Source organism: Ursus maritimus, unplaced genomic scaffold (assembly GCF_017311325.1).
Source record: "Ursus maritimus isolate PB19 unplaced genomic scaffold, ASM1731132v1 scaffold_9, whole genome shotgun sequence".
In the NCBI taxonomy this organism is placed as follows: domain Eukaryota; kingdom Metazoa; phylum Chordata; class Mammalia; order Carnivora; family Ursidae; genus Ursus; species Ursus maritimus.
In genome coordinates this window covers 55,963,743-55,976,065 of record NW_024427107.1, presented here as the reverse complement: position 1 = coordinate 55,976,065, position 12,323 = coordinate 55,963,743, and the positions used below count along the sequence as shown (strand labels likewise).

General features: G+C 32.4%; 1 protein-coding gene across 3 annotated transcripts in view; it reads left to right on the top strand.

Annotated features, from left to right (window-relative positions):
* Positions 1-12,323, top strand: part of CSMD3 (CUB and Sushi multiple domains 3) — a 1,145,609-nt gene that overhangs the window by 125,565 nt on the left and 1,007,721 nt on the right. For all 3 annotated transcript variants that reach the window (XM_040625739.1, XM_040625738.1, XM_008689272.2), the window contains exon 2: positions 3,919-4,141. In XM_040625739.1, the coding sequence (XP_040481673.1) occupies positions 3,919-4,141 (223 nt within the window). The remainder of the gene's footprint in view (positions 1-3,918; positions 4,142-12,323) is intronic.

Here is a 12,323-nt window from a genome sequence, read left to right as displayed (position 1 = left end):
CTATAATAATAATCTGTATTTCTGCTGGGAATGGCCAGCAATCCCTGAACCGCTGGATGAAAGATTACTACACACTTTGTTGTGAAAGAGAGGAGAAGGCAAGGGGGAGGTCAACGCTCAGAGACAAAGACCCTCTGGTCTTCTTTGCTCCCACTTTTATTGGTCGTTCAGGATAATCATAAATCCTTATCACTGTTTCTCAAACACGTGATGTGTGACAAAGGGTCTTACTGAAACTAGGAAGACCTGTTTATGGGAAAGAAACGATATGCTGATCTACGTGTTCTAGGAGTTCTGATAAACATAGCCTAAGGGAAAGTGCATACATCTTAGATCACAGGGCAGCTGTTTGGGCTAAGAAAGCTTCGGGAAGGCAAAGCCCCGCAGCATTTCAACGGCAGAGTAGTCACTCAGGCCTCTGCGTTCTGAAGGCCTAGGCCCTTCTCTGAAACCTTCTCTTGCCCTCAGCGAACTCCGTGTTACATTTTAGCAAGCCAGGTATCATGACTGATTTCATGCTTTACATTAACCCCAACAATTTCCATGCTGTCTTATGTTGTAGTTTGTCAGTTCCATGAAGACAGGCTGGAATAAAGTCCTTTTAATCATTTTATCCTGAAGCATGGCATATGTGATGAATAGATGAACAAGCATGGGAGAAATAGGAGGAAAGGAGTGGAAAAGATGGAGCTTCACATGTGCTATAAAGAGCACTAAGGAGTTGTGGACTTATGAGAGCAATGAACTATAAAGAATAAGTAAAGTTATTTCATTTAGAAACATATATATGAAGGGCAAATATGGATTACTAACGAAAAATCAGAAAGCTAAGCAACTGTACCCTAAAAGAGAAATTGAAAAAAGTAAAGAGTCCATTAAAAATAAGTGAAGGATATGGAGAGGCAATTCATAAAAGAATTATGAATGAATGAGAAGCATATAACCAGATATTTGATCCCAATAGTTACCAGAAAAATGCAAAATAAAATAGTAAGGTAACATTTTTTTGCCTTATAAAAAATCTAATGTTGCCAAAATTGAAGTTGGAGGTTGAAAACACTTCATGACCTGGTGATAGCAGTAGAAATGTTCACATTTATTGAGGATAGTTTGGATGTATCTACCCAAATTTAAAATGCAGCACACCCATTTCTGGAATCCTATCTGAAGTATGTATCACACAAGTGCACAAGGATATACATCCAAAGTTGTTCTTTGTGCCCTTGAAAACACAAACACCAAAGCTGTCAATAAGAGATACATTAAATAAATTGAAGTACACATATACCATATGCCATATAGCTATGTAGTCATTAAAGAATGTAGGAGAAGTATACATGTGGATCCAGAATCAGTGATATTTTACAGATATGCACAAAAAGATTCAGAAAATTATGCGTAGTATGACTGATTCTATTTGTAAATATATAAATATAATGCATGAAAATATGCATATATCTACATTTGCCTAGAAATGGCCTAGAGAGAGATACACACTAAGCTGATAACAATGACCAACCTTGTGAAGCATTAGTAAATAAGGGAGATTTTATTTTACTTAAGAACTATATTTGTTTCTGGGTTTTTTTTTGGAGGGGGTAGTAATTATAAACCTATTGCTGGAAAAAAGTACTTTGTTACTGTGAACAACGTGATGTTTAACCAAACTTCAATATAAACAAAAAATGAAAATAAAATGAAGAACACAGATAAGAAAGCTTAAAAATAGGTGTAATTCTTAATTTGCCTCAAGTAACAAAAAAAGGAAAGGAACTGAAATGTATGAATCAGCAGGCCCTTAAAAAATTAGTGGCCAGAGCTGAACATGTTATTTTAGGACATATGTCCTTTTTCTAAAGCCATCAGGGTTATGGGGCTTGAGAATATATAACAGCCCATAGATCAGATTGTAGCTGAAGGGATTCATGCTTGCATTTAGTTATGAAGTTCAGATTGGAAGCTGTTCAGGCAGAAAACTAATAGAAATGGGTGATAGCTAATTAACCTAAGGCTTCAAAGTAATTGCTCTACAAGAAGCAATTTAAAAGGGACCTTTCTCCTTTTTTTATTTTTGAAAACCATAAAATGCCCTATTTGACTTTTGGTGCACGAGCAAAAATATATGTATACACACAAATATTGATTTTTTTTTAAACTTCTATCGTATCCAACTTCTTGGTAACTTTTTAAAAGGCCAAAAAGAATCACAAGAACTGTGCTTATATCCATACTGAATATCCCAGGTTTAGGACTTCGCAATAAATGGAGATAATTAGAGTAGGTTCCTAAAGTAAATGTGGGTAAGAGGATAGGGTTGTACTGATTATTTCAGCCCTGAGCCACCCACTTCACCAGTCAGTAGGGTAAGCTACTCTAAAACATACTAGTTGTTTGGTAGAGAAGTGGATTCCCTAGCAAAAGCATGGTGTTCTTGTGAAAAGAGAAAAGAATTAATTTACAAAGTCCCAAATCATTCTCTGTCACAATCTACAACTCTGGCTTCCCATCTTCCGTGCATAGTTCCTCATATTTAAAAAAAATATCCACACCTATATATGATATACTCATTCCTTCTCAGAGAGGGAAGCCCCATATTTCCTACATTTCCATATACAGTTTCAAATATAGATACTTTGGGTAGTACGGTGTTCTCTCCCCCAAATCAGCTCATATTTCTGACTTAACAGCTTCATGGCACATAAGCTTCACATACAACCCACAGATTTGAAAATAACACCAAGGTGAAGAATTCTTATCAGAACTTCTGAAACCATGGATACAATCTTTAATTGCATATAGACTAGTCTAGATACATGCTGGGACCATCTTCCCTGACCATTGTATAAATTTTAGAGTTTTACATTACCTAATCTGACTACAGACTAGTATCTATTCATAAATAATTTCTTAAGCATGATAAGTTTTCTAGCTGTCTCCAAGAGTTAAGCTGTCAATAATTTAGATTTCCCATAGAATTAGACCTCCCATAGAACCATGGAATTTCCTTTTTTTTTTTTAAGATTTATTTATTTATTTTAAAGAGACAGTGAGAGAGCAAGGGAGGGGCAGTGGGAAAGGGAGAGAATCCACAAGCATACTCCTCTCTGAGCACAGAGCCTGATGGAGGGCTCAATACCACGACCCCGAAATCATGACCAGAGACAAAATCAAGAGTCAGACACTCAACGAACTGAGCCACCCAGTCTCCCTGACCATGGAAGTTCTTAAGATGGTTGCTGTCAGTTGTCCAGATTCAAATTTTCAATGTATTTTCTTCCCAACCATAGGTTTCACTCTGATGTAGTTAGTTTAGAATTGTGTTTATCCTGGGCCAACTACTCCTGTCAAAGAAGGAATGATTATATAGATTATTTATTTAGATCTGAACCATTTATCCTCTGGTAGAATTGGGGTGGGAAGGATTTTCCTAAGGCACATTGGCTACATGGTAGAGATATGGTCACAAAAAAATTAGCATGTTTTACCAAGAAAAAGTGGAGTTAATTTTTTAAGACATAAAATGCACTCAAAAATCATTTAATTTTCATTGTTGTTTATGATTGTCCACGATTAGACTGGAAACTACTTCAGGAAGATATCATGTTCTAAGATTTTGTTTGTCTTTTGGATCGTGAAATGGATAATTATGTGTGGAGAATTTTACTTCACCAACTGGTTTATAATTGCTAACCACAAGATGTTTGATAAATGGCAAGTTTGTTTTTTTTTTAGGATTTTGTCAGTTATGTCTTATCTTTTTAAAAAAGAAAACTAGATAAATGACCTAGACTTTGCCATTTATAAAATTATGGTAACATAGGTCTTAGAAAAACAAAATGCTTTTTCAAAATTATATTGTCTCTGGATTGTTTGTGCTTTTTATAATATTAATGTCTGTTTATTTGTCTTTTGTTTCAGGATTTATTTATACATGTGGTGGAACTTTAAAAGGACTTAATGGCACTATAGAAAGCCCTGGTTTTCCATATGGATATCCAAATGGTGCAAACTGTACATGGGTAATAATAGCAGAAGAACGGAATAGAATACAAATTGTTTTTCAGTCATTTGCTCTAGAAGAAGAATATGACTACTTATCCTTATATGATGGACATCCTCATCCTACAAACTTTAGGACAAGGTTAGTGTGTTTTGAATGGAAGAATGGAGGGAAAATATGTTATGGGTAAAAGTTTATTTTACACAGGATACTTAACATTTGTGGTACAATTATAATAAAGTCATATTCAACTTTTAATTTTTATTTATTTGGAAATATATCATCTCATGCCCAAATTAGCTCAGTATGCTTGACTTCATAATATTAGTATATTAGTATTATCTCTCAAAACAGTGAATGTAAATTGAATTATGACCTCTTTGGATTGGTTAAAGGTATTTTGTTTTTTTAAATACTTATTTTCAGACTTCATTATTTATGGGCATAACTCCTGATAAAGTGAAAGCATATCATGCAATGTGGCTACTCAACTTTAATATAGAACAACGTGCAAAAATATGTAAAAATCAATATTCATATAAGAAAATGCATGAATTCTATATAATGTGTACGGTTTACAAAATCTAATTATCTGAAAAGTGGACCGTTCTATGTCACTAACTGGGAAATTTACGTTTCTGTCCATACAAATTAAATTATTTATTTTTAAGCTACTTGGTAAAACAGATGTGAAAATTACCTGGCACCTATTATTTAAGTGGTTCTTCAAAATTTCTTCTTGGAATGTAAGACATCTAAATATATGAGAAATTTTTGCTGTCTTGCAAAAACTCCTTTTAAATATAGATCAGCGCTAATTCTACCAAGTTCAAAATGCCAGATATTACATATGTCATTAAGTTCCAGATTTTTACTAATGTGTGTAATTTTTTTAACTATAGTAAACCATTTTTGAACTTTTAATTCAAGATATTCCAAGAAGATAAACTCTAAGAATTAAAGACTCGTTACATACTTGGCTATGTTTACACTCAGAATGATAGTTAAAAATATCTGAGTTGTTTCAAACCACATGTCTATGCAAAGTAAAGTTCACTAGATTGATTACTGTTTGTTTGTTGCTATACATTCACTTACGGAGTATTTCTAATTGTTTCTTCCCTTACACAAAGTCTGTCAATGTCTATCCCTTTAAGAAATATACAATAAGGCTGACATGTCTCACAGTGTTATTTCATTATCATGGCCAAGATCATTAAAAGCTGAATGTCTTTCGTTAATGACATAGCACTAAATCAAGATAGAAAAGAGACAGCATTCTGTACAGGAGAGGGTGTGTGTGGTGGGGAGGTGGGCAGGTATCTGTGTTCATCTGTACACATCCAATCAGATTACAGGCTAAAAGAGAATAAGAAAGATAATTCTTAGAGTTTCCAGCTGGCTAAAATGATATTTATAGAAGTAAAAGGACAAAGCTTTTTGCATATTTTCTTTACAGCAGCAATGTGTACAATATAATTGGTGTAAATATAAAAAAGAAATAAAGCAGTCAATGCTACCTGGAAGTTTCTAACTATAAAATCATTGATAGTATTGTTTGCATAAGTATCTATTCTCTCTAGGTCCCCCTGAAAATGAGAAAATGCATTTTTGTTTTACCTCTGCTCTTTTTCTTGAAGAAACCACTGTGGCCTCTGGGAAGTTAAAAGACTTTGTCAGATGGGGAAAATCAATTTTTTCTTCTCATTCTTTTTTTCCTAATTTGTAAATGGGAATAACAGCACTTAATTTACAGAGATTCTGTGTGTACTACAATGTAATGAAAGCTCAATAAATCTAATCCTTAGCATTTATTAAATCCCCTGTACCTGACACTACCAAGTATTTTGTATTCATTATATTGTTTAACTTCTCAAACAATATGAAAAGATTTCTATTATTATCATCAACGTTTTACAATTGGGAAAATTAGTCTTATATTACTTGCCCAAGGTTAATTTTGTTGAAAGTAGCAAGAGGCAGGATCATCACTGCAAACCAGCTTTTTCTCAGTTCAGAGCTTAAGCTTGTTAAAAAAAGAGAAAAACGAATAAAATTCGTAATATATAATTCATAAATAATGTATATAATCTCCATGGCTTATTTACTGATATCTGAATTAAAGCCTATTTTTTTCTTTGACATAATTTAATGTATAGACAAATACTAAAAACAAATATTTTTAAACATATATGACATACAAAGATATAACCCAAAAGATAAATTACAAATTTATTCTTGGTATTTGTTTTATGGTCTCTCTTCTAATATGTGCTCTATACCATTTTGCCCATAGTTGGATGTATAAGTCATCTATTGGTTTTTGTGCTCAAAGAAATACTGTTGCCAATGTTATAGCTGATTTTAATTAGAAAGACTAGGGAGAAAAAATCCGATGTGTAACCTACAGCACCTTCCAGACTGTGTTTATATACAAAGTCTGCTGTTTGATTAGAAGTTGAAACGGCTGCTGAAAGTTTGATTCATTTTTGTGTCTGTCTCTTTGACTTACTGCTTTCTTGCTTTTCGTTTCTCTCACATTCTCACTTAATACACATTCTTATGGTATGTCTGTTGTTCTCTATCTTTTGGAAATTTGATACTTATATTTTATTTTCCATGAACTCCAACAGATATTTTTTAATGGCTTGCTATAAGCAGCTGCCTTGCAATAAAGCAGAAAAGATGGTTTGTAGGTCTTGTCATTCTTGCTTGTGTAAGTAGAGAGGCATATTGGATTTGGCAAACACAATTTCATACTTTCTAAGTATTGTCTAAAACTCCAATTTTTGATGATCCTCCTTGTTTTCCTGTGAGTTGTTAATTTATTAAATAAAAACTGATGATGGGGCTAAATGTGGTACTTGCACCAGCACATCATTAGAGAATTCCTTCATAGTTCTACATTTAGCTTGTATCAGATGCTAGTGCATTTAAACAATTTGGTTTACTCGATGCATGAAAGTAATTCTAAGCTTTATTTTCTTTTTTAATGTGAATATTATATTTTCTCAATAAGAAAATTATACCAAAAGGTAAAAAATAATTTTGATCTTATGGGACATATTTACATATTTAGGATCATACTACATATGCTGTTTATGTTCTTATTTAATCTCCCTGCATTAAAACATACATATTTCACATGTGACTAGAATTTTTGTTATCATCAAATTATCAGGTGCTTATATTTAATTATACTGTAATTCATTTAATTAATCTTCTATTAAAAGACATTTTTGTTTTTTTCCTTTTATAAGTAATTCAGATATCAGCATTAGCTTTAATTCCTCACACCACCATCCCTAGGTGAAAAGTATTCAGCTGGCTAAAAAAACAGCATTTCATTCTAACTTCAGTTGCAGAAATTGACATGAAGAATGCTCAGGACCAGTCCACAGACAAAATAGGTCACGATATCAAAATGTTCCCATTCACACCTTTAATTTTACTATGAGAAACAAAGTTAAATTTTTAAGAATGCTTAATTTTCTAAAGAAATAACTTCTAACGTTGTCATTGAAAAAAAGGAGGTATTTATCATACAGTCATAGTCATAGAGTTAACTCTTAACTAAAGTCGACAATTAAGTCTTTATAATAGTTACACCATAATACTAAAGTATTCTAAATTTAACTATACACTTACTTTTACCAACGTGTTGTGTATTTTCATATTTTTTCATGTTACTAATTAGCATCCTTTCATTTCAGTTTGAAGAACTCCTTTCAGAACTCCTTGTAAGGAGGTGTAGCAGTAAACTCCCTCAAATTTGTCTACTTGGGGAAAGTCTTTATGTCCTGTTATCTGAAGGATAACTGCCTGGTAAAATATTCTTGGGTTAGGAGAAAACTTTTGTTCCACTATGGTGATATTACTCAAATTTGAAGTTTCAAATGTTGTGGTCAGAGGTGGTTGAATAGAACCAGTGAGAGCTGGGACAACAAATGGAAGTGAGAGATTTCTAAGGAAAAAGAACAACCAGGGCAAACATCCTAATTGTGGATCATGCTTGTGAAAGTGAGTACACAATGAGGCCTGAGAAGTGATGCAATAGGGCAAGTCTAGACAAAGTCTGGCAGACCACTGTAAACACTGCATTTTTTTAAGTGAGCTAAAAGGCCATCAGACAGTTTTGAGTATGGATGTGACATGATCTAACTTGGGCCTCCACCAACATTGTCAACTTTTGTACTACACAAAGTTGTCAGGCCTTGGATCCAACAATCTAGCCTGTGCTACTTTAGCCAGGTTCACACCCCTACCCCAACCCATGGTACTGTTTCAGTGTGGGGAAAGGAGACGTATTTTAAAATACATTCACAAGAAGGAGGTCATTTTGCAATTTCTCCCACCAGTAAGGTCACCTTTTTGCAATTCCCATGACCCATGACCTATTATATTTTAGAGTCTGAAAAGATCACTTTAAGCTATTCTGTGGAAAACAGACTCTGTCAACAACTAACAAAAAGTTACCATTTATTGATATACTGACTTCTGTGAGAGAAGTAGATATGAGATGAATAACAAAAGTTACATAATATGCAACATCATTATATATAACTCTATTCCATTTCATCTAAAGAAAAAGTTATTTTATATGAACATGAGAATTTTTTATATTTAAAGGCAGTGGAGAATACAGAATTATTGAGAAAATTAAAATATCTAACATAATATAACTTCTCAAAATTTATTTGTGTAAATTTAATTTCCTATCATTATAAAGCTAAACCAAAATATAAAGAGATTGCAAGATGTGACACCATGAATAAAAACATTTTCTATGATCAAAATAAACATCAAATAAAATAAATATTTAAATAATTATCAAAGAAAATTGTTTTCAAGATGTATAAAACAAAAAGTCATGATGTATTTAATATAAATAACTGTTTGAAATATGAAATTATAGTCCTATGAATGGAAATATGCAAAAATATGCACAGAGAGTTCACAAAAGAAAACTGTTAAATTGGTAATGTAAAATAAGAAATGCAAAAATAAATATTGGTAGCTATCAGAAAAAACAAGTAAAAGTAGCAATGTAGTATTTTTCAAATATAAAACTAAGACCTAAACAATTGTAAACACTGCTGGTAAAGATATTTACATATTTTCCTGCATGAGTAATGGGAATATCAGTGTATGCACTGTTTCTGAAAGATGACCGCATTAGGTATTTATCATAAATAAAACTTATTATTAATAAATAATAACTAATAATTAAGGTTACTACTTATAACATAAATCGATCAATCAATAAAATGTCTCCCTCTCTAAATTAGATATTGAATTTGTTTTGCTGTGTTGTTTAAAGTAACAAAATTATGAATGTTTTATGATAAAGACTGATTAATAACCAATTGAGAAAATGCAGCAATTAGATAACAGATCTTGTAAGAATTTTTTATGGATGGAGAAAGGGTTCACAATATATTACTGTCTAGAATAAAAAAAAACAGACTGTAAAACAGCATGTATAAAAACATAAAACAGCTTGTGCATTTGTGTCTGTGTTTGTTTATGAACTAAAAGATTTACTCCAAAATGACAATTGTGGCTATCTTATGGTGACAGGGCTATGAGGATTCCCCCCCCCCCTTTTTTACTAGTCTTTGAATTTTAAGATTTTTACCTTGAATACCCAGATGCATTAAGAAAAAATAATTTTCTGGTTCCTTTATATCTCTTCCAAATTTCAAGCATATTTTTCTGATATATATTACTTAGTGACTTAGGGTTTAAATTTTAAACTGGAAGAGAGAACATCATCATAAAAATGAATATTGACTAAGTCCACTCTCAGTAAATTAGACCTTCAAATAACCAAAACTATATCATAAAACTTTATTTTTGAAATTTTCAAATTCACAATCTAAGTTTACATACTTAGTAATATAAAGGGATTGTGAAGAACAAAACTATTTTTTAAAGTTAATGTGACATCTAAATAATTATGTTGAGTCTGTTGAGATCATTTTATTTTTTTCTAAACAATTTTTTCTTTTATTTTCCTGATAATGGTCCTAAATCAATAGAGACAAACTTAAAGCATGCATATTTATATATGAACATCTTGTTCTCAAGTTTGACTAAATAGAAAACATTGAATTATATTTTGAATTAAGTTAATATATGTTACAATCAAAACTATATAATTGGGGCATTAATTTTCCACAGCTCAATATTCAGATCTTAAGTGTACAATTAAGTTTTGATGAAACATGTATAAACTAATGTAACATCCCTATTAACATACAAATATTTTCATCATCCCAGAAAGTCATACCCTATTTCTTTCCAGTCAATCCCCACACCTCAAAAGGAACCACTGTACTAATTTGCTTTACCAAGGATTAGTTTGCCCCTTCTATATTTATATTCATAGAAATTGAATGCTACACAATGTACTTTTTGTATCTGGTCTTTTTCACTAAGCATATTGTTTTCGAGATTCATACACATTGCTGTGTCAACAGTTTATTCCTCTATGTTGTGGAGGAACATTTCATCCAATTATCTGTTTATTTTCCTGTTAAAGAAAGTTTGGATTTTTTTAAGTTTGGAGCTATTCTGAATAAAGATGCAATCAATATTCCCTACACATCCTTCTGTGGATGCACTTTCATTTGTCTTAGATAAATACCTAGTAGTAGAATTGTTGGATTATTGGGTAAATCTTTGTTTAATACCATAAAATATTCCCAAATAGATTTCCAAAGTGGTTGCCCTATTTTTTACTCTTTTTAAAAAAGATTTATTTATTTGAGAAAGAAAGCAAGAGTGGGGGGAGAAGCAGAAGGAGAGGGAGAGAGAGAATCCTTAAGCAGACTCCCCACTGAGCATGGAGCTTGAGGACACTCAATCTAATGACCCACAAGATCATGACCTGAGCCAAAATCAAGAGTGGGCCACTTAACTGACTGAGCCAAACAGATGCCCCAAGCCCTATTTTATATTCTGTCATCATTGTATAAGAGTTCTGATTGTTCCACATCATTGCCAACATTTGAGGTTGACAACTTTATTGTGTTTTTATTTTGCATTTCTGTGACTACTAATGCTTTAAGCACTTTTTTATGTGTTTATTGAGCATTTATTGATATATTTTATGAAGTGTCTGTTCAAATATTTTGCCTATTTTTAATTGGGTTGTTTGATTTGTCTTGATATTACTGAATTGTAAGAGTCTTTATTCAATCCTTATACCATTTTTTGACAGATATATACATTGCAACTATGTTTTTCCGATCTTTAGTTTTCTTTTTATTTTGTTACACATCATTTGATGAGCTGAAAATTTAATTTTGGAAAAGTCCAATTTATTAATTTTAAAATTTGTTAGTGCTTTCTAGTCTGATAAAGTTACTTCTCCAAAGACAGAAAACGATTCTCCTACATTTTCTTCTGAAGCTTAAGAATGTTATCCTTTACATTTAGATCTATGATAAGCCTTGAAAGTGTAAAGAAGTCTATGTTCATAGATGGCCTACATGTTAAGGAATCCTAGAACTGACAATTCAATAAATTATATTGAATTGGATTCTATTGAGCACAGTTACAATGAAGCATATTTCAGGTAGCTTTTTTTTTTAAAGATTTATTTATTTATTTATTAGACAGAGAGAGACAGCCAGTGAGAGAGGGAATACAAGCAGGGGGAGTGGGAGAGGAAGAAGCAGGCTCCCAGCCGAGGAGCCCGATGTGGGACTGGATCCCAGAACGCCAGGATCACGCCCTGAGCCTAAGGCAGACGCTCTAACGACTGCGCTACCCAGGCGCCCTTCAGGTAGCTTTTTAAAATGGCTACTTGATCAACTAAATTTTGCTAGAGAAAACTCTATCTTATTTTTCCTATTTCTATCATAAAACTACCCCTTGTTGTTGTCGATTTTTTTACTTTGTGATTATCCATAATCTATTTATTCCTTCTTGGTCATAGTTATAAAATATACTTCATTACTGTGGCTCAATTTTCTGAACTTTACTCTTTTACTATTACTGAATATCATTATTTACCCAGTATTTTTTTCTCAGTACTGTGAGAGATAAATACAATAGATGTAATACATCGTATCACAAATTCTTGTTTAGTTTTACAAACTCACTGGATTCTTGACATAACCCTAGAATTCACAAGCCTAAGGGACATAATGAAGGACTAGTAATTAGAATGAACAGAGAACAATCCATAGCTTGAGTTCCCATTTGTGCAATTGGTGGACCTTTCCTCCTTCAGAAAATTTTGGCAGTGTTCTCATAAATGTTCCTGAGCAACTACTTTAGTTTCCCTCTTACATGATTAATCTTGTCTCTGTTT